The 23,064-nt window shown below is 47.7% G+C and overlaps 1 protein-coding gene across 2 annotated transcripts; it reads right to left on the bottom strand.

Annotated features, from left to right (window-relative positions):
• Positions 1–1,276: 1,276 nt before the first annotated feature.
• PSMD12 (proteasome 26S subunit, non-ATPase 12) lies at positions 1,277–22,782 on the bottom strand. 2 transcript variants are annotated; one of them, XM_007524250.3, is made up of 11 exons: positions 22,632–22,782; positions 15,572–15,631; positions 14,845–14,973; positions 13,761–13,868; positions 11,262–11,366; positions 9,831–9,980; positions 9,602–9,736; positions 9,095–9,207; positions 7,129–7,303; positions 4,181–4,258; positions 1,277–1,840 (listed from the first exon to the last, which is right to left on the bottom strand). In XM_007524250.3, exons 1-11 carry the CDS (start codon positions 22,737–22,739, stop codon positions 1,631–1,633), a joined length of 1,371 nt encoding a protein of 456 aa, XP_007524312.1. In that variant the 5' UTR covers positions 22,740–22,782; the 3' UTR covers positions 1,277–1,630. The 2 variants fall into 2 exon arrangements, with proteins under 2 accessions (XP_007524312.1, XP_060058610.1); XM_060202627.1 differs by lacking the exon at positions 13,761–13,868.
• Between the last annotated feature and the right edge of the window lie 282 nt (positions 22,783–23,064).

The raw sequence follows: 23,064 nt of genomic DNA, 5'->3' as shown, positions 1-23,064 counted from the left end.
GACTTTTAGCCCAAATGCATTTTTTAAAAAATATTAATTTATTCCCTTTTGTTGCCCTTCTTGTTGTAGTTATTATTGATGTCATTGTTGTTAGGACAGAGAAAAATCAAGAGGAGGGGAAGACAGAGGGGGGAGAAAGACACCTGCAGACCTGCTTCACCGCCTATGAAGCAACTCCCCTGCAGGCGGGGAGCCAGGGGCTCAAACCTTGATCCTTACGATGGTCCTTACGCTTTGCGCCACATATGCATAACCCAACTCCCCAAATGCATTATTTTTATTTTTTTCTTTTCTCCAGGGTTATTGCTGGGCTCGGTGCCTGCACCATGAATCCACCGCTCCTGGAGGCCATTTTCCCCCCTTCCTGTTGCCCTTGTTGTTGTAGCCTCGTTGTGGTTATTATTATTGCCACTGTTGATGTTGTTTGGATAGGACAGAGAGAAATGGAGAGAGGAGGGGAAGACAGAGGGGGAGAGAAAGACAGACACCTGCAGACTTGCCTCACCGCCTGTGAAGCGACTCCCCTGCAGGTGGGGAGCCGGGGGCTCGAACCGGGATCCTTACGCTGGTTTCTGCGCTTTGCGCCAACATGCGCTTAACCCACTGCACCACTGCCTGACCCCCTGCATTTTTTAAAAAAGCTTTTATGGGAGTCGGGCGTTAGCACAAAGACCGGCATAAAGATCCAGATTCAAGCCCCCGGCTCCCCACCTGCAGGGGAATCGCTTCACAAGCGGTGAAGCAGGTCTGCAGGTGTCTGTCTCCCCCCCCCCCATTTCTCTGTCCTATCCAACAAGGAAGACATCAATAACAACAACAATAATAACTACAACAATAAAACAAGGGTAACAAAAGGGGAAGATGAATAAATATATTAAATAATAAAAAGATCGTATTTATTGATGAGAAAGAGTAGAGAAAGAATCAGAGTCACTCTGGTACATGTATTGCTGGGGACTGAAGTTGGGACCTCACATTTGAGAGTCCAGTGCCTTATCCACTGTGCCACCTCCTGGACCACCCTAAATGTACTTTTAAAATTTATTATTGGATAGAGAAATTGAGAGGGTGAAGCTCCCCCCCCCGCAGGTGGGGGATGGGGGCTTGAACCTTGGTCCTGACGCACGGTAATGTGTGTGCTCCACCAGGTGCACCACCCCACCACCCAATGCTGCTTTTAAATTCTGCTAAATAACTGATAACATTACAATTAATTTTATTAGGAAACACTGCTCAGTCACTACCCCACAAAAAGTTCAGAACACAGGTCACCATAGAAAATAAACATGCAAACACTGCTTTTATTATTATGGTTGTTAGCTGAATGAAAACAAGGACTAACAGAAAGGTTTCAAATGACAAAAAATGTATTTGGGTCAGCTGGGACACACTGAGGACTCAGATAACAGAAATGTGTCGTATTTTTTTGAAATCAACTGAAAATGCAGGTAACGATCAAATCATGGGGCTGAAAGGTCAAAGGGGCATCTCAAACTTAGTCACTATCTTCTAAATGTTAGGTAAGAAGCTGAGAATAGGAAAAATCAAAGCAATCAAAGGCCAGACACAGACGCCATTCAGAGTCTCTCCCAATTTTAACTCTTGTAAAAGCACCGCAGGCCCGAAGCCCTCACTGCAGATTGTGTGTCATCTCTTCTTTGGCTATGAGGTGTGTGCTTTTGTTGACCAGAGACATCAAGGAGTTCAGTTTCTGAGACCAGTCATTTAATAAATTATTAGGGTCCTTAGGTCTCTGGAAGTTGATGACTCCTGCCAACCTGTCCACTTTAGCAAAGATGGTCTTGTTAACCACTAGATTTGACAAGAAAGCTTCTGATTCCTGAAAGAAAAAGACAAATTACATTAAGACGGAATAATCAGGGTGGGGGATGGCATAATGGTCATCCAAAGAGATCCTCATGCCAGAGACGGTGAAGCCTCAGGTTTAATGCCCCGTAAGCCAGAGCAGAGCAGTGCTCCGGTTAAACAAACAAACAGGACAATCACAGATAATGAAGAAGACTTCCGAATTTCTTCATCCAGGAGTACATTAGGCTAAAAGTCATTAAGAGTCCCCCACCTGCAGGGGAGTCGTTTCAAGGGCGATGAAGCGGGTCTGCAGGCATCTTGTCTTTCTCTCCCCCTCCTCTCTCCATTTCTCTCTTTCCTATCCAAGAACGACATCAGTAGCAACAATAATAACAATAACCACAACAACGATAAAACAACAAGGGCAACAAAAGGGAAAAACTAGCCTCCAGGAGCACTGGATTCATGGTGCAGGCACCGAGCCCCAACAATAACCCTGGAGGCCAAAAAAAAAAGTCATTAAGAGTAAGCAACTAGTTTCTTTTCCTTTTAAAAATTTGCATTGTCGTGAGTACCTCCCTAACACTTCCTCTCCACTATTCCAAGCTTTGGGCCCAGGATTGCTCAATAATTTGTTTGGCTTTGTATGTTAACTCTCTTTTCAGTCACCAGGTTCCAGATGCCATCAGGATGCCGGCCAGACTTCCCTGGATTGAAGACACCACCAATGTGTCCTGGAGCTCAGCTTCACCAGAGCCCCACCCTACTAGGGAAAGAGAGAGGCATACTGGGAGTATGGACCGACCAGTCAACGCCCATGTTCAGCGGGGAAGCAATTACAGAAGCCAGACCTTCCACCTTCTGCAACCCTCAATGACCCTGGGTCCATGCTCCCAGAGGGATAGAGAATAGGAAAGCTATCAGGGGAGGGGGTGGGATATGGAGATTGGGCGGTGGGAATTGTGTGGAGTTGTACCCCTCCTACCCTATGGTTTTGTTAATTAATCCTTTCTTAAATAAAAAAAATAATAAAATAAAAAAATAAATAAAAAGATATTCATTCATGGGTGCCAGACAGTGGTGCCCCCAGTTAAGCATGGGCATTACTATGCACAAGGACCATGCAAGGGCCAAGGTTTAAGCACCCACTCCCCACCTGCAGGGGGACACTTCATGAGCCATGAAGCAGGTCTGAAGGTGTCTTTCTCAAAAAAAAAAAAAAAAAAAATTGCATTGTCTTTATTCATTGGATAGAGACAGCTAGAAATCAAGATAGAGAGGGAGTCAGAGACACCTGCAGCCCTGCTTCACCACTTGCAAAACTTCGCCCTGCAGGTGGGGGCCAGGGGCTTGAACCTGCGTCCTTGTGCACTCAACCAGGTGCGCGACAAGGGGTCTAACTGCTAACTTTCTGTACTAGCAATGTCCTATATTCAGATCTGTTCCCTGTCTAGGCTGGGCCTGCGCCTGCCTGACACTCACACTGTTCTCTGGAGGCAGCACTGCTCGGTTAGCCTGTGTCCAGAGGTGCAGGCTAAAGCAGATGGTCCGCCACTTAGCAACTGGACAGTCAAGAAGGCTTTTTCTTCTAAGGCTTCTGGCACCCTATTAAAGGGTCACTTTTTCTTTTTAAAAAATTTTTATTTTCATGGTCTGGGAGGTGGTGCAGTGATAAAGCTTTGGACTCACAAGCATGAGGTCCTGAGTTCGATTCCCGGCAGCACATGTGCCAGAGTGATGTCTGGTTCCTTCTCTCTCTTTCTACCTTTCTCATAAATAAATAAAATCTTAAAAAAAATTAATTATCTTTATTTATTGGCTAGAGATAGCCACAGATCGAGAGGGGTAGGGGAGAGGGAGAGAGGCAGAGAGACACTTGCAGACCTGTTTCACTGCTCGTGAAGCTCTCCCCCTGCAGGTAGGGACCAGGGTCTCAAACCTGGGTCCTTGCGCCCTGTAGTGTGTGTGCTTAACCAGGTGTGCCACTGCCCGGCCCCAGGTCAAATGTTCTAATCCTAATCTTTATATTTCTTTCCATATAAACTGTCACAACTTCTAGTGACAGAAATGACTTTTTGGTCACTAAACAGAAATGCACACCACTTCACTGAATTAACTTTTTCTGTCAAATACAAAACCCAAATCTGAGTACAATGCATGTTCTGGGGCTGTAGTCATGTCTCCAACCTTTTACTTCTGCAGTTTGTTTCTGAGAACCTAAACATATTACAGAAGCATATACTTTGCATTTTATTAGTGTAAACTAAACACTTAAGTGAAAAATTTCTACCACCAAAATGTAAAATGTTCTCACCAGATTGATAATTAAAATGAATGACTACAAATGGCTCATACAGTGTTTGCCACTTACATCAACAGACAGGTCCAAAAGTTGAGCCATTCTCTTCATTGTTATCCTGGTATAATACTTGGCCATTATCCTGATATTCTGGAGAGGACAGAGGCAGGGAAAACACACAACAGTTGTCAGTAAGGTTAAGAGACACACTTCTTTTCACATTCAAACAGTGTCTGGTTAAAATAGCAGAATTGGGAGTCAGGTGGTAGCAGCGGGCTAAGCGCAGGTGGTGCAAAACGCAAGGAATGGCAATAAGGATCCCAGTTCGAGCCCCCGGCTCCCCACCGGCAGGGGGGTCACTTCACAAGCGGTGAAGCAGGTCTGCAGGTGTCTGTCTTTCTCTCCCCCTCTCTGTCTTCCCCTCCTCTCTCCATTTCTCTCTGTCCTATCCAACAACAACAACAACAACAATAACTACAACAATAGAAAACAACAAGGGCAACAAAAAGGGAAAAATAAATATAAATATAAATTTATTTATTTACAGTTCTCCTTTTCTAGTTCACCAGTAAAGTTGACTCTAAACTTAAGGAACAGATCTGCACATCTGGGTTTTGATGTTTGAATATATATACATATATGCACTGTTGCGGGGGCTCCCTGCTTTCCACGCCAACTTTTTCAGCTAGAAAGAAAAAGACATACGGCCGGGCGGTGGCGCAGCGGGTCAAGTAAGTGCTGGACTCTTAAGCGTGAGGCCCAATTGATACTCTGGTTCTTTCTCATTATTTTAAAATATTTTATTTATTTATTCATTGATTCCCTTTTGTTGCCCTTGTTTTTTATTGTGGTCATTGATGTCGTCGTTGTTGGACAGGACAGAGAGAAATGGAGAGAGGAGGGGAAGACAGAGAGGGGGAGAGAAAGACAGACACCTGCAGACCTGCTTCACTGCCTGGGAAGCGACTCCCCTGCAGGTGGGGAGCCAGGGGCTCGAACCAGAGTCCTCACGCCGGTCCCTGCGCTTTGCGCCACATGCACTTTTAACCCACTGCGCTGACCAGTTCTTTCTCATTATTAAGCAAATGAGCCTTTAAAGAAAGAAAAGGGGGGGCCAGGTGGTGGCGCACCTGGTTGAGCACAGGTTACAGTGCGTAAGGACCCAGGTTCGAACCCCTGGTCCCCACCTGCAGGGGGAAAGCTTCTCTAGTGAAGCAGGGCTGCAGGTGTCTCTCTGTCTCTCTCCCTATCACCCCCTTCCCTCTCAATTTCTGTCTCTATCCAACAGATAAATTAAAAAAAAGAAAGAAAGAGAGAGAAGGAGAAGAAAGGTGGAGAGAGGGTGGGGAAGGAGAGAGAGAGAGAGAGAGAGAGACATGCACAGAAGTAGACAGCACTATGGTTACACAGAGACTCTCATGTCTGAGGCTCCAAAGTCCCCAGTTCAATCCCCTGTACCATCATAAACCAGAGCTGAACAGGGCTCTGGTGAGAGAGAGAGAGAGAGAGAGAGAGAGAGAGAGAGACCCCAGAGACACCATGACACCAGAGCTTCCTCTCTCTAGTGAGGTAGCGGTCAGGCTTGAATCTAAGTCATGTGGGTGACAAAGCAGATGCGCTCGTGGGTGAACTTCTCTGCGTTAGTTTTAAGTTAAACGGATGCTTCACAAACCTTCAGAGCGCATAACCATGTGCAGAGACCTGGGTTCAAGCCCCAGATTACTACCTGCAGTGGGGAAGCTTCCAAGCACTACAGGTGTCTCTCTGCCTCTCCCCCTCTATGCCTCCCTATCTCTCTCAATTTCTCTCTGTTCTATCAAATAAAGGAAAACAAGAAAGGAGGGGAGGGAAGCATTTGGATCATCAAGCTTGTAGTTAAAATGTATCAGCTTGGCTATCACTGTTGCTTATGTGTTTGCACATCTCTGCTGCTCCTCGATAAAAGGTTGGTTTAAAGATTTTTATTTATGGTGGTGGCGCACCTAGTTGAGCATATTACAATGTGTAAGGACCCAGGTTTGAGCCTTTGGTCCCCACCTGTAGGGGAAAAGCTTTGAGTGGATAAAAGGTTGGTTTAAAGATTTTTATTTATGGTGGTGGCGCACCTAGTTGAGCATATTACAATGTGTAAGGACCCAGGTTCGAGCCTTCGGTCCCCACCTGTAGGGGAAAAGCTTTGAGTGGTGAAGCAGGGTTGCAGGTGTCTCCCTATTACCCCTTCCCTCTTTGATTTCTGGCTGTCTCCATCCAAAAAATAAAGATAATATAAATTTTTCAAAGACTTTTAATTATTTATTTTGCCTCCAGGGTTATTGCTGGGGCTCTGTGCCTGCACCATGAACCCACTGCTTCTGGAGGCTATTTTTTCCCCTTTTGTTGACCTTGTTTTATCATTGCTGTGGTTATTATTATTGTTGTTATTGTATAGGACAGAGAGAAATGGAGATAGGAGGGGAAGACAGAGAGGGGGTGTCGGGCCTGGTTAGTACTTGGATGGGAGAGAAAGACAGACACCTGCAGACCTGCTTCACTGCTGCTGAAGTGACCCCCCTGTAGGTGGGGAGCCGGGGGCTTGAACCTGGATCCTTACACTGGTCTTTGTGCTTTGCACCATGCACAAAGCTTTTATTTATTACTGGATAGGAAATGAGAGGGGAAATAAATAGGAAAAGAGAGACACCTGTATACCTGCTTCACCACTTAAGAAACTTTCCCCCTGCAGGTGGGGACATGTGGCTTGAACCTGGGTCCTTGTGCACTATAATGTGCGCACCTAGCCAGGTGAGCCAGAGATAGAAAGGGAGAGAAAGATGCCACAACCCTGTTCCACCCATCACGAAGTTTCCCCATACAGATGCTCCCCTGTGTTTGAGCCCGGGGCTGCAACTCAGTTCCTCAAGAATCAGAAAGTGTGTTCTCCACTGGGTGGGCCATCTCCCAGGCCCCCCATACAGAACAGTTTACAGTCAGGTGGCAGAGTTCATTTCTCAGCTGCCATCCTAACCACGCCCGAACCTTACATGTTCAACGACTCTGTTCTTCAAGTCTTGCCACCTTTTTTCGCCATCCTCTGTATAACCAAAGACATCAGTTGCAGGACTCTCTAGTGAACCTTTCCTTAATTCCATTCCGTAGTCTTCAACAAGTGTGGACCAGCGCATCAACTCCATTGTGGTAAAAAGTTTTAAGAGATCTCTGCAAATTGTAGAAAACTTAATACTACAAATCTGTAAAAATCATCATCTAATACAACATCAAAAAATCACATATCAACAAAGACTTATTATCCACTGTTATCCTGTGGAGCAAAATAACACCTAACTCCTTATTTCACTAACCTTTTCCGCATAGTAATCCTGAGCAGAGCGTTTCCCTGCTTCACATCCTGCACTAAACGGTATCACTGTACTTTGCAGACTTTGAAATAACTGTAAAACAAAGAACCAACCCCCCCCCCCCCATGTGCTCTTTTATCAAAGAACAGAAGCTGTTGCCCCAGGACCCAGGGGAAGCAGGTCTATGGGTGTCCTCTCCCTCTCCTCTCAATTTCTCCCCATCCTATTAAAAACAAAAACTAAAAAATTCTTGGGAATGGTGGATTTATATTGCTGGCATCAGCGCCAGCTATAACCTTGGTGGCAAAATAAATAAATGAATAATAATTATTAAAAAATAGAGGTTATTCTACTTATAATATCTTTCTATAGTATTTTATAAGAGCATACTGGAATTGTGTTTAGTATTTAAACACAATAATGAGTTTGAGATGTACATATTTCTGAAAATCACAAATTATCAATGTAATGACAAAACTTAACCAAACTGGCACAGAGTAGAAAGCATAATGGTTATGTAAAGAGACTCTCATGCCTGAGGCTCCAAAGTCCCAGGTTCAATACCCTGCACCAGCATAAGCCAGAGCTGAGCAGTGTTCTGGTAAAAAAAAAACAAACAAACAAACAAAAAAAACAACCAAATTGTTAATTAGCCAAAAGCTACTAATGTGAATTTGAAACAAACAAAAAAACCCCACTTGTTTATAAACAATTTGGAAAGATGTCATAATCTCATGTTAATATCTATTAGTGCTAAAAAAACATGTCACCATTCTAGTTTTATTTACTGATTTAATGACTACTGATTAACATTAAAGTTTTTTAGTAACTTTTTTTTTTTTTTTTTGCTTCCAGGGTTATTGCTGGGGTTTGGTGCCTGCACTACGAATCCACTGCTCCTGGAGGCTATTTTGTCCCCTCTTTTGTTGCCCTTGTTAATTGTTGTTGTTACTGCTGTCGTCGTTGTTGGATAGGACAGAGAAATCGAAAGAGGAGGGAAAGACAGAGAGGGGGAGAGAAAGACAAGACACCAGCAGACCTGCCTCACCGCCTGTAAAGTGACCCCTCTGCACGCATGGAGCCGGGGGCTTGAACCAGGATCCTTACACTGGTCCTTGCACTGTGCGCCACGTGCACTTAACCCGCTGCGCTACCGTCTGACTCCCAACATTGTAAGTTTTTTATTTTAAATGTTATTTTTATTAATTTTACCAGAGCTCTGGCATAGGGTAGTGCTGGGGGTTGTACCTGGGACATCTGGTACCTCAGGCATCCAGGTCTTTCTGCATAACCGTTATGCTAGCCCCTATTGTAAGGTTTTAGAGATGCAGCGACACACCGACACACATACTTGCTTCTACAACTCGCTACATCCACCACAAAATTCCTGTGCCACGGGACCAACTAACCCCCCTTCTTCCTCCAATTCTCTATAGCAATTTATTTTATTTTATTTTTGCTCAACTCTGGCTTATGGTGGTGTGGGGGATTGAACCTGGGACTTTGTAACCTCAAGCATGAGTCTCTTTGCATAACCATTATGCTATTTACCCCTGCACTCTATGGCAATTTATCAGCAACCAGTAGTATAAACTTTATTTTCCAAAATGTTTTTACTGTGGTAAACTATACTAATTATAAAAGTACTTACTTGTATTTAGGAATTTCTTCTAATTTCTTGTCACTACTAATTCGGCAAACCAAATCTGACTGTTCATTGTCAAAAGGAGCCAAGATAACATAGAGGACAACACTTTTCAGAGCCTAGAAGAGTTGTATAACAAACACATTAGAGATAAAATGAATGTTGGCAAGAAACTGAAGTCACAGATAATTACTTATATATAAACACATATATTTATATAAATATATAATTATATAATATACATAAATTATTTTTTCATACGATTTTCAAGTGTAAGGGGAAGAACTCTTAGCAGGCTGTCCTATCCACAGTATCTTTCTGTAGTATTTAATAAGGGCATATTAGTATTCTATTTAGGACTTATAAGCACAAATTAGATTCAAGAGATAAGAATAAACTGAATTTTCAATACAGCAAATAGAAAACAGAACCAATTACAGATCATTACATTTAAATTATTTTAAAATGCAAATTCTTCCAAATAAATCGGTGTCCAGTAACATAACATCTTACCTGCTGCCACTTTTCACTTTCTGCCTGTATACAGGGAGTGTCATATATTGCTCTGTAGTGCTTACAAATAGACAAATAGGACCCCTCATGTTGATCTAACTGAATCATTAAATTGTAGTATTTCAATTTTAATTTCTGAGAAGGAAAGAAACGGTTGACAGAGTTAAAATCAAGTTATGAGCTCCTCCAGCCCCAACACACCTACACTTGTATGAAGAGATCTGCTCACCTCTGTGTTTTCTTCCTGGAAAAACTTGGTGTTGACTTTCTTGCTGATGATCTGCGTGCGGATGTGATCCTTCACAGCTAGGCAGAGCCGCATCTGCTCCAGAATAAACTCCACTCGCTCCTTCTTTTCCATCGACCCATAGGTTTCCACCTAGTGAGGTCACCAAACAACCATTATCTGACAGTTTCACAGCTGCAGTAAAATCTGACATTAAAACATCCTTGTCAAAAGTAACACTCACTACTGACAGTGCAGTCACATGTGGGAGGGACCATACTGTAGGCAAAGCAGCCATTTTTAAAAGTATTTACTTTCCCTTTTGTTGCCCCTGTTGTTTAACATTGTTGTGGTTATTGATGTTGTTATTGTTGGATAGGACAGAGAGAAATGGATAGAGATGGGGAAGACATAGAGGGGGAAAGAAAGACACCTGCAGATCTGCTTCACCACCTGTGAAGCGACTCCCCTGCAAGTGGGGAGCTGGGGGCTCGAACCGGGATCCTTACCTTGGTCCTTGCGCTTCACGCCACGTGCGCTTAACCCACTGCGCTACCGCCAGACTCCTGAGCAGCCATTTTTTAAGACTGACTTATTAAGGAGTGGGGTGGGTGGAATGGGTCGAGACGGGATGGGAGAGCGCCAAAGCATCATTCTGGAATGTGCGATACCAAAGACTGAACCTGGAGCCACGTGTCTGAAAGCCCACTACCTTCTCCACTGCACCACCTCCTAGGCCTAGTCACACATATAGGAAGAATACTCATGACATGAAAAGTTAAGTCTCCTCCGGAAAATTTCAGTTGAAAAATTATTATATGCTACAGGTCATGAAAAAAAACCCTCTCATGCCTGAGCATCCAAGGTCCCAGGTTCAATGCCCCGCACCACCGTAAGGCAAAGCTGAGCAGTGCTCTGGAAAGCAAAGTTTTTAAAAGTTTTTTTTTTTTGCTATAGTTTCAAATTTTGGTACAAAATTTCAGAACATGTAGAACTGTGTGTAAATGCTATCGTAACGAAGGCATGAAGCAATTGTATGAGCTTCAAACTCTCAGCTCTTTATAGTGATGCTCCCTTCAATCATGACTTCTGAAGACCAACAATCTATTCTCCCATCACCGGAGCTGTGAAATGCAGTAGCCAGTTCAAGGGGTAGAGCACAGAACCTGCATGTGTAAGACTCTAGTTTCAACCCCTGGGATCACATAAGAGTCTCTCTTTCTTTAAATAAATCTTAAAAAGAAAGAAAATCAAATATATCATGTAAGTTTTTAAGACTGCTCACTCCCCATAATGCTTTTACAGTTAGACTCATTTGAGTTGTGAAAACCACCAGTTCATTCCTAGAACGTGGGCAAATAATTTTCCATGTTATGAAGCGTCTTCTTAAAAAAGTGTTTCAGAAAAAGAAACATTTAAAATATGACGTTTCACCTGTAACTCTTGTAAAATTGAAGCCGCCTCTTTGACGTCACCATTTTGCTCTTTTATAGTTGCCAACGTTTTAGTCAGTCGAGCACGCTCAATTTCAACATAAATCTATAAAAACAAAAAATTCTTATTATGAAAATTCCGACAGAAGTGTGTTAAAAATTCGAAAGACAGAACGAAACTATTTTCACATTAGATCTAAATAGTATCAGACTACCTTGCAACTACTGCGTGCTTTCTGCTCCATGTACTAGGTCCCTACATTTTAGTCACCTCATTTTAAAGTGTCTCTCTTATAAATGTAACTCACTTTGCAAATTCGCTTTGAGAACTAAAAGTGAGGTCATTAAAGTCAACAAATAACAAGACCATAAGCTACATAAATGACATACTGAATGCAGAGTGCTTTTAAAAGAACTATGGGAGGGGGCACGCCTGTAGTTAAGCGCACTTAGTACTATGTGCAAGGACTGGGGTTCAAATCCCTGCTCCCATCTGCAGGTGTCTCTCCCTCTCTATCTATCTGCTCCCCTCTCAAATTTCTCTCTGTCCTATCAAATAAAATGGGGGTGGGGGGGAATGGCCGCCAGGAGCGGTGAACTTGTAGTGCTGGCACTGAGCTCCAATAACCCTGGAGGCAAAATAAATAATAACAATAACACTTTACGAAGAACATAGACAAACTAGGACCTACATTTCAATCAATACTAATTTTGACTTATCTTTAAACACAAGACTGCTATAAAAAATATCTAACCTTGCTAAGTGTTAATGCTACTGCTGACATTTTTAAAGCTCTAAGTAATCTCAGAGACTCACGATTTCAACAGAACTAGTCCACCTGCTTAGGCTTTCCCCACCCCTCTGCTTTAGCCCTGCAACCTCCCCCCCACTTCATCCCCAAATCGTTGGTCTCCAATATTAACAAGTCACCCAGGTTCCTAATGTGCCATGTGTTTCTTCCTTTGCTGTCTCTCTATATTCCCCCTACCACTGGTCCTACAGAATTTCTATTTACCTTTTTTAAAAATTGTCACCAGGGTTATTGCTGGAGACTGGTGCCTGCATAATGAACCCACTGCTCCTGGTAGCCATCATTTTTTTAAAAAAAGTATTTATTCCCTTTTGTTGCCCTAGTTGTTTTATTGTTATAGTTATTATTGTTGTTATTGCTGTCGTTGTTGCTGGATAGGACAGAGAAATGGAGAGAGGAGGGGAAGACAGAGGGGGGAGAGAAAGACAGACACCTGCAGACCTGCTTCACCGCCTGTGAAGCGACTGCCCTGCTGGTGGGGAGCCGGGGGCTCGAACCGGGATCCTTACTCCGGTCCTTGCGCTTTGTGCCACGTGGCTTAGCCCGCTGCGCTAACACCCAACTCCCCATTTTTTCTCTTTTAATTATTATTACTTGAATAGACACAAAGAGAAATTGAGAGGAAAGGGGGAAATAAAGAGGGAGAGAGACAGACACCTGCAGCATTATTCACCAGGTGTGAAACTTCTCCTCCCACAGGGGAGACTGAGGGCCTGAGCCCAGGTCCCTGTGTGTGGTGACACGTATGATCAACCTGTTCTACTTACTCTTTTAAAGACAATTTTTAAACTTTTTATTTTATTTTATTTTATTTATTGGATAGAGACAGAGAGAAATCAAGAGGGGGGAGATAGAGAGGGAGAGAGACAGAGAGACACCTGTAGCCCTGCTTCACCACTCATGAAGCTTCCTGTGCAGATGGGGACCAGGGGCTTGAACCTGGCTCCTTGTGCTCTGTAATGTGAGCGCTTAACTAGGTGCGCCACTGCCTGGCCCTCCCTACTTACTCTTAACAAGCTAGATTTCAGGTGGGGGAGGCAGCATAGTGGTTATGAAAGACTTTCATGCGTGAGGTTCTGAAGTCTTTGGCTCAATTCCCCCACACTCCCAGAAACAGAGCTAAGCAGTACTCTGGTAAACTAAACTAGACTAGACTAGACTAGATTTCCCAGAGCGCTCTGAGCTAAAGGAGACTGAAAGCACGGTGTCTGGACACCGCACAGAAACTATTTCTACACCCTTCTCTTCTAATAGGCTGATTTGGAAAAATCACACATTACTGAGCACAAGGGTCCACGTCCGAAGCTCCGGTTCCCACCTGCAGGGAGAAAGCTTCTCGAGTGGTGAAGCAGTGTTGTAGGAGTCTCCCTCTCCCCGATACCGAACACACACACGCACACAACTCACCTGCATATGGGCAAATACTAAATGTGCAAGGTACTGGCTGAACTAAGTCAATGACTTTTTTGTCTTGAGAATCCATGTGCACTGGGCTGGCAAGACCACTCACTCGGGCTGTGTGCGACCCAGGTTCAATTCCGGCCCCCACCGCAGCGAAGGAAGCTTTGGTGCTGCGGTCCCTTATCCAATCAAGCAAAACCATGCGTTCTTACATATGACATCCGTACAGAGAAATACTCGTTAATACAGACACTTAGCACTGGGAGTTACACTGCTATAAAACTCACCTTTCCTTCTGTAACCATCCGCAGAGTATCAATTAAACGAAGTTTGACTGCAAGGTCTGTGATTTCCTCAACGTAAACGCAGCACTGTTGAACCATTTTTGCAACAGCCTAAAGTAATAAACACCGACCATGTATAAGGTTCATCCCTCGTGACTCCCCTCGGTAGTGCTTCACTGATGAAGTACTCTGGTCAAGTTGGGTCTTCCCAATTAACTCTAGACACTCAAGTCCCTACAGCAGAGTACCAACCTCTCCCTAGTGACCAGTGAGTTCTAAGTACCCAGTAACAAGTCAAGAGGCTAGGAGGATCTCGGGCACAGACCTTACTGCTCTTCCCCAAGACTGATGAACTGACTCCACAGACAGAAGGTGGAGGAGGCATGTCTTTGTTAGCTAGTATTTTTTTGACAGTAAAATAGAAAAGCAAGAAAGAAGTGGCAGGAGACTAAAGAGAAAGAAAAAGGTAGCATGAGAAAAGCAGAGTTCTACAGTGGTTATGACGACAAGGAAGGAAAAGCAGACAGACAACTTCTCACCTGTCTTACAGAAACACAGAGACAGGGAAGATACTGCAGCAGACTCCTCTGTGGCCTGCAGTGAGCCAGGCCCCACCTGAACCGCAGGCATGGTGGTCAGACAGGCACAGCATCCAGGCGACCTACAGCGCCGTTTCTAAACAACAGATCTGCAGACTTGATTCCTCAGAGTTCTTATTTAAACTCGGACACTTTTTCCCTTTTGTTGCCCTTGTTCATCATTGTTGTTGGATAAGACAGAGAAATCGAGGGAAGAGGGAAACACAGAGAGGGGGAGAGAAAGACAGACACCTGCAGACCTGCTTCACCGCCTGTGAAGCGACTCCCCTGCAGGTGGGGAGCCGGGGGGCTCAATCCCAGATCCTCATGCCGGTCCTTGTGCTTCGTGCCATGTGTGCTTAACTTGCTGTGCCACCACCAAGCCCCCAAACTGTTTTCTGTGAAACGCTCTCATGCGCCATCACGGCTAGACTGAAAGCCCCCTCCCTCAGTCCCATGCTTTGGTGCAACAAACCAGAGTTCAGTTTTTTGAATAGTCATGAACTCACCTGCTTTAACTGACTCCGTCTTTTTGACAAAAGCATAATATTTTCATTAAGCAGATCCCAGTCTTTAGCTTCATAGCACATCTTCACCACTGCAACTAAGATGCGGGATGTGGACACCATATCAGATGCCTGGAAGGAGGGATGTGTGGAAGTTAATGGGGGGTAGGCTTACTTCAGCGGGCCCTTCCCTTCTCAGAGAAAACTAGCTCTTCAAGTCTTCTGCTCAAGCCCTCGGTCTGTACCCTTTCCCTTCTGCTTCCAGGGTTATCAGGGAAGGGGTTCAGTGCCTGCACTAGGAATCCACTGTTCCTGTGGCCAGTTTTATCTTTTTTTTTTTGGATAGAACAGAGAGAAACTGAGAGAGGAGGGGAAGACAGAGAGGGGGAAGAGAGAGACAGACACCTGCAGACCTGCTTCACCGCCTGTAAAGCAACTCCCCTGTAGGTGGGAAGCCGGGGCTCGAACCAGGATCTTTGCACAGGTCCTTGCGCTTTGTAATATGTGTGCTTAACCCACTGTGCCACCACCACCCGGCCCCCCCTTTCCCTTTCCTTAACTAGTGCATTTCGACCTGTGAAGCCCAAGTCAGACTTTTTCTCATTTCCAAAGATCAAGTTCACATTCTGTCATCAGCAAGTACCTTTTCTAAATAAATGTGTATTTCTTGACCAAAAAAGGGAAGTTAATGAAATGAATGGTAATTTAAATCTTAAAGCAATGTGCTCACAGTGCGGGTCTGTTTTTCCAAGGAGAGAAGTGTCTCAATGACTTCTTGAAGTCTTCCTTCCTAAAAAAAAAAAAAAAAAAAGACAAAAGTGAACAGTGAAAACACCAACATAAAAATAAACAGCCTAGGGGGGCGGGCGGTGGCACAGCGGGTTGAGCGCCCCTGGCGCAAAGCACAAGGACCGGAGTAAGGATCCCGGTTCGAGCCCCCGGCTCCCCACCTGCAGGGGAGTCGCTTCACAGGCGGTGAAGCAGGTCTGCAGGGGTCTGTCTTTCTCCCCCCCCTCTGTCTTCCTGTCCTCTCTCCATTTCTCTCTGTCCTATCCAACAATGACGACATCAATAACAATAATCACTACAACAATAAAACAACAAGGACAACAAAAGGGAATAAATAAAATATTTCAAAAAATTAAAACAACAACAACAATCTGAATGAGATGTTTCTGATACAGAAAAGGGGGGGAAGTCAACAGCCTCCAGGGTTATCACCGAGGTCCGGGCCCGGCGCTGCAAACTCGCCACTCCTAGAAGCCAGGTTTTCCTTTGTCCTTTTTTTCTATTTTTCTTTTTGTTGGCCTCCAGGGTTGTCACTGGGGCTCGTGCCTGCACTAGAATCCACTGCTCCTGGAGGCCATTTTCCCCATTGTTATTGTTATTGCTGTTGCTGTCGGATAGGACAGAGAAATGGAGAGAGGAGGGAAGGCAGTGAGAGAGAGAGAAAGACAGACACCTGCAGACCTGCTTCACCGCTGATTAAGCGACCCCCTGAGGGTGGGCAGCCGGGGGCTCGACCAGGACCCTCGTGCTTCACTTATGTGTGCTTAACCCGGTGTGCTACCACCCGACCCTCCAACTTTTTTTTTATTAGATAGGATGAGAAAAATTGTGAGAGGATGAAGAGATAGAGAGAGGGAGAGAAAGACAGACACCTGGTGCAGGCTTCACCGCCGGTGAAGTTATCCCCTGGCAGGCGAGGGAATAAAAACAACTACCACCATAAGCAGTTGGAATTCAGTGCCGATTCAACCAGTTTTCACGACTTAATTCTTATTTTATTTTTTAAAGATTTTATTTATTTATTAATGAGGACGATAGGAGGAGAGAGAAAGAACCAGACATCACTCTGGCACATGTGCTGCCAGGGATCAAACTCAGAACCTCATGCTTGAGAGTCCAAAGTTTTATCACTGCGCCACCTCCCGGACCAACATTACTTAATTCTTATTTTATTTAAAAAAAAATATTTATTGGGAGTCGGGCTGTAGCACAGCGGGTTAAGCGCAGGTGGTGCAAAGCACAAGGACGGGCATAAGGATCCCGGTTCAAACCCCGGCTCCCCACCTGCAGGGGAGTCGCTTCCCAGGCGGTGAAGCAGGTCTGCAGGTGTCTGTCTTTCTCTCCCCCTCTGTCTTCCCCTCCTCTCTCCATTTCTCTCTGTCCTATCCAACAACGACGACAACAACAATAATAACTACAACAATAAAACAACAAGGGCTCTCTCTATTTCTTTCTGTCCTATCCAACAAAAATGGCAGCAATGACAACAATAACAATAATAATAACAACAAAAGACAACAAAAAAATGGCCTCCAGGAGCAGTGGATTTGTAGTGCAGGCACCAAGCCCCAGTGATAACCAAAAAACAAAACAAAACAAACAAACAAAAAAAAACAAGAGCAACAAAAGGGATAAATAAATAAAATAAAATATTTTTAAAAAAGAATTCAGTCTTAAAAAAAAAAATTTATTTTTGGGAGTCCGGCTGTAGTGCAGCGGGTTAAGTGCACGTGGCACAAAGCACAAGGACCGGCATAAGGATCCCGGTTCGAGCCCCCAGCTCCCCACCTGCAGGGGAGTCGCTTCACAGGCGGTGAAGCAGGTCTGCAGGTGTCTGTCTTTCTCTCCCCCTCTCTGTCTTCCCCTCCTCTCTCCATTCCTCTCTGTCCTATTCAACAACAGTAAGAACAACAACAACAATAATAACAACAACGATAAACAACAAGGGCAACAAAAGGGAATAAATAAATTAAATAAATATAAAAAAAATTTAAATTTATTTTCCCTTTTGTTGCCCTTGTTTTTTATTGTTGTAGTAGTTATTATTATTACTGATGTCGTCATTGTTGGATAGTGAAATGTGCATAGTAACACAGGCTGGTTTGGTGTAAGGATTAATCTTTGAAGATGTGCCCAGAACACAGTCTGGACATCATCAACACCACAAAAGCTAACCTGTATGTAACCTGCACAGCAATGAACAGTAGCCACTGGGGCGGCTGGTGGCGCACCTGGTTGGGCACGCATGGCACAAAGTGCCAGGACTAAGACTTCAGCCCTGGTCTCACAGGTGAGCAGGGCTGCAGGTGTCTCTCTCTCTCCTTCCTTATCTTCCTCTTCCCTCTCAGTTTCTAGCTGTCTCTATCCAATAAACAAAGGGGTGGACCAGGAGGTAGCACAGTGGATAAGGCAACAGACTCTCAAGCACGAGGTCTCAAGTTCAATCCCCGGCAGCACGTGGACCAGAGTGATGTCTGGTTCTTTCTCTCCCATCCTTCTCATAAATAAATAAATAAACGTTAGCTATTGGCATTCACAAAAGAGTGTTAACACAGAAGCAGAATTGTACTTGGTCAGAACTGCTGGACTCAAAGGGCCGACGTAACACAATTTCACCAGCTTTAGGACTAGGCAGAGTCAGCAGAACAGCCGGGTTTGACAGCGCACTGCACTGCTACGGAGCATGACCCAGGCTCAGCCTGGCCCCGACCAGACTGAAGGAAGCCTCCGTGCTGTGGTCTCTCTTTCACTCTCTGTTCTCTCTACCTAAAGAGGGCGGACTGCTGAATGAGTGGGGTGAGGAGATATCACATGGTGATGGAGAAGACTCTCATGCCTGATGCTCTGCAGTCCCTGGTTCAATCCCCAGCACCACTGGAAGCCAGAGCTGAGCAGTGCCTTGGTATCTCTCTCATTGTATCTGATTAAACAAATAAATCAGTAAAAAGGGAGGGTGTCCTACTTTTAAATAATCTCCCTTCATGCACACTACTGTTGCAATAGCTACACTGTAGTTTGGGAATGACTGTCCTATAGATATATTTTGTTTGCTCTATACAGTATTGGTTCAAATGGCATTTTAAACTGGATTACTGTTCAATTTCCAAATTTGCGGCATTTAACATGAATACCCCATGTGCCTGGCTTCTCCCTCAAATTCAAAGAGTTGGCAAGACTTGGCTTTCCTCCTTAACGGACCAAGATCAATTGGAGGGGAACAGTTATTGCTGGCCAGCTGCTTGGTCCATGGGGATGCCAGCAAGCTCCAGATCCAGCCCGCTCGGTGTGCGTCCTGACTTCACTGCTCTACTGGCTGGGTAGGAGGCGTGACTCCACTCAAGTCTCCTCTTGTCTGTAAGCAGCATCTGTCGCATCTATCAGAGGGCTGGGGTCGGGACCAAAGATACACAAGCACTCAGTCAGTGCCACTACAGCTACCTGCCAGGCTCTGCAGGCGTTGGGTTTCCTTCCTTCCTTCCCTCCTCCCTCCCTGCTTTTTCATTCCCTTTGTCATCACTAGGACTTCGCCAATCCAGACGGGCTTTTCCAGAGAGACAGGAAGACACTGCAGCTCTGAAGCGTCCCTCAAATCCGGGTCACGCCCATGACAGAGCAGCTGCACTACCCAACAGCGCCATCTCGCCGGCCCCTGGTGGCATTTCTCCAGAGAAACTCAGACATAAATTCCAAACCTACCTACTATCTTTCTCAACCGTTGCTTTCTGTAATGCTCCATTAAATTCCTCTGTCTTGTTGACTATTTTTAATGTACTTATTTTGGACAGTGATAGACACAGAGAAAACAGGGAGGCGCCTGCAAATGAGGAGAGGGGCTTCAACCTGGGTCCTCGCACTCTGTAATGTGTGCGCTCAAACAGGTGTGCACCGTCTGGCCCCTACTCTTTTTTTAAAGAGAGTATTAAAGGGCTGGAGAGGTAGCATAATAGATATGCAAAAGACATTCTTTTTCTTAATATTTTTGTTTATTTATTTATGTTCCTTTTTTGTTGCCCTTGTTATTCTTCATTGTTGTTGTAGTTGTTATTGTTGTTGTTATTGATGTCGTCATTGTTGGACAGGACAGAGAGAAATGGAGAGAGGAGGGGGAGACAGAGAGGGGGAGAGAAAGACAGACACCTGCAGACCTGCTTCACCGCCGGTGAAGCGACTCCCCTGCAGGTGGGGAGCCGGGGGCTCGAACCCGGGATCCTTACGCCGGTCCTTGCACTTTGCGCCACGTGCGCTTAACCCGCTGCGCTACCGCCCAACTCCCGCAAAAGACTTTCATGCCTGAGGCTCCAAGGTCCCAGGTTTGAGTCCCAGCACCACCATAAGCGAGAGCTAAGCAGGGCTCTGGTCTTTCTCTCTAAATCAGTCCTTCTCTATGTCAGGTGAGGGCGAATAGCTCAACATGCTGGAGCACAGCGCCGCCACACCTGCGAGCCCATGTGCCAGACTTACCCCCAGTACATCACACGCCAAAGCTGAGCAGTGCTCTCTGGTCTCTCAAAAATACATAAGTCTTTAAAATAAAAGGTTTCTTTCAGAGAAATAAATGTGAAATACTACTTGGCATATCTCCTGCTCTTGGTTTTATTACACTTCAACATACCTGGGCAGTAAGTTTCTTTAAAAGAAAAAAAAAATCATTAATTAATGATGAGGTGGGAGGGTAGACAAACATTAGAGCGTCAGTCTGGCCCACGCAATGCCGAGGATCAAACTCAGACCCTCATGCTTCAGAGTCCAGAACTTTATCCACCTGCCAACTACTGGGTTGCTGTAGTGAGCTCTAGTCACGTGAGAGAAAGGCCGCTGGACTAATGCTCATGACCTAGTTTTTGCGATTGAGTTCCAATCTGTCTCGAGTCCCAGCTCCAGTAAAGCCCCCTCCTATCCCAGTCTTACGCATTCTTCAGGGTCCAACTCAAATAGGAGCTTCTCTGAAAAACCTTTTCTTACCCCACTAGTAAGAAGGCAGTTCCAGAAGTCGGGTGGTGGCGCGCCTGGCGAGCACACGTTACAGAACACTAGGGCACAGGTTCAAAACCTCAGCCCCCCCCCTCCCCGCCGCAGAGGGGAAGCTTCACCAGTGGTGAAGCAGGGCTGCAGGTGTCTCTCTCTTCCTATGAGCCCTCCCCTCACAATTTCTGACCGTCTCTAACCAATAAAATAAATACAGTTTTAAAAGTGTTTGAAGTTGAGCCTTGGTGGTCTTACTAAAGCCTCAAGGCCAGGCGGCAGCGCAGCGGGTTAAGTGCACAAGGACCGGCCTAAGGATCCTGGATCAAGCCCCCGCTCCCCACCTGCTGGGGGGGGGGGGTCAGGCGGTGAAGCAGGTCTGCAGGTGTCTGTCTGTCCCCCCCCCCCCGCCCCCCTTCTCACTTCTCTCTGTCCTATCCAACAGCAGCAGCAATAACAAGGGCAACAGAGTGGGGCATGTCAGGCCCAAGGCCGCGGAGGGCAGTCTGGAAGCTCTGAGGCCAGGCCCGTGACCCCGCCGTTCCTGGAAGCCGCCACAGCAGCACAGTCGCGACAGCCCAAACCTGGAAGCTGCCCAGGTGTCCCAGCTGTGGTCTAGACACACAACGGAACGCGACTCGGCTGTCAACAAGGGTGACCTCTCTCCTCCTTCACCCCACCTTGGACGGAGCTTGAAGGAATCCTGTCGAGTGAGACAGGATGAAGACGGGCTCATCTCACAGACAGACGGACGCCGAGAAACGAGAGCGGAAGGGGCCTCCCGAAGCAGAGCGAGGCCTGGAGGCCGAGGACTCTGGGAGGGAGGAGGGCCTGGCGGGGCTGAGCGCAGCGTTCGCGGAACACGCAGAAATGTGACACGTGCGCCAGCTGCTGTGACCACCGCCGACTGCAAACCACAGCCCCCCCCCCCATAAAGAAAACATAATGCACAAAGTGAACGTCCAACACTGTCCAGGCGGAGGCGGACAAGGACGGACAGGCAGGCGGACAGACAGACAGACAGACAGACCCACTCCCGCCGGGAAGGGCAGCTTCATGCCCGAGCACCTCCAGCTGACCTGGGTCCCCTATCCGGCAGGGGGGAGGCGGCAGAGGCGCAGCGCGACCCGCCCCGGAGCCCCCCGCCCTCCCTGCCCCAGATCCTCCGCGGCCCAGCGACCCCAGCCCGCTGACGCGCGGGGTCCCCTCGACCCTCAGTCCCCCGATGTCCTCAGACCCCGACCACGGTGCCCCCCGAGCCCAGATACCCCCCGGCCCCCAGCCCCCAGTCCCCGAACCCAGATACCCCCGACCCCCAGATACCCCCGACCCCCAGATCCCCCCCGACCCCCAGATCCCCCCGGCCCCCCGACACCCCCGGCCCCCAGATCCCCCCGGCCCCCAGATCCCCCCTGCCCCCCGACCCCCAGATACCCCCCGGCCCCCAGATTCCCCCCGGCCCCCAGATCCCCCCCGGCCCCCCAGATCCCCCCGACCCCCAGATCCCCCCCGGCCCCCAGATCCCCCCTGCCCCCCGACCCCCAGATACCCCCGGCCCCCAGATACCCCCCGGCTCCCAATCCCCCTGCCCCCCGACCCCCAGATACCCCCGACCCCCAGATACCCCGCGGCCCCCAGATCCCCCCCGGCCCCCAGATCCCCCCGGCCCCCCCGGATACCCCCCGGCTCCCCCCCGGGCCCCCCGGATCCCCCCCGGGCCCCCCGGATCCCCCCCGGCCCCCAGATCCCCCCGGCCCCCAGATACCCCCCGGCCCCCAGATACCCCCGGCCCCCAGATCCCCCAGATCCCCCCCGGCCCCCAGATCCCCCCCGGCCCCCCAGATACCCCCGGGCCCCCCAGATCCCCCCGGCCCCCAGACACCCCCCGGCCCCCAGACACCCCCCGGCCCCCAGACACCCCCGGCCCCCAGACACCCCCCCGGCCCCCAGCCCCCGGCCCCCCGATGCCCCCCGGGCCCCCGAGGCCTAGGCGGCCCGCGCCGTGACTCAGCCCCCGGCGCCCGCCGGCCCGCCCTCACCTTGGCCAGCTTCTCGCACTCGGGCAGCCGCTGGTCCACCGTGGCACTGTAGTCCACCTCCATCTTGACGATGCGCCCATCGGCCCGCTCCGAGCCGCCGTCCGCCATGATCGCCGCCGCCCCGTCTCCCCGACTCAGCCACGGCTCGGCCGCCACACCGGAAACAGCCCGCAGGAGCGCTCAGGCAGCGCGCCGGAAGCCCGCGCGAAGGACCCGCCAGGCCCCCCAGGCAGGCAGCGCCGCGGACACCCCCGGGGGGCGGGGCCGGCCGCTCCGGGGGCGGGGCCTCCCTGACTTCCGGTTTCCGGTGCGCGCTCGGCTCTCCGGGACTCTGCTCCCCGCCTCGCGGTGGGCGGCGCGCTTGCTCTTCTCGCTCCCGAGCGGGGCGCCCCGCTTCCTCTGAGCCGGTCCTGCCCGGCCTCCCGGTCTGTCA

The sequence above is a fragment of the Erinaceus europaeus genome, chromosome 12 (genome assembly GCF_950295315.1).
Source record: "Erinaceus europaeus chromosome 12, mEriEur2.1, whole genome shotgun sequence".
In the NCBI taxonomy this organism is placed as follows: domain Eukaryota; kingdom Metazoa; phylum Chordata; class Mammalia; order Eulipotyphla; family Erinaceidae; genus Erinaceus; species Erinaceus europaeus.
This window is presented reverse-complemented; position numbering and strand designations above follow the sequence as displayed.

Excerpts from the sequence above, each read along its gene's own strand:
- PSMD12 (XM_007524250.3), bottom strand. The coding sequence starts at position 22,739 with ATGGCGGACGGCGGCTCGGAGCGGGCCGATGGGCGCATCGTCAAGATG. Across the intron at positions 14,974-15,571 it reads TGGAAAAACAGACCCGCACT|GCATCTGATATGGTGTCCAC; the intron begins GTGAGCACATTG and ends CCCTCCTTCCAG. Across the intron at positions 13,869-14,844 it reads GACGGAGTCAGTTAAAGCAG|GCTGTTGCAAAAATGGTTCA; the intron begins GTGAGTTCATGA and ends TTATTACTTTAG.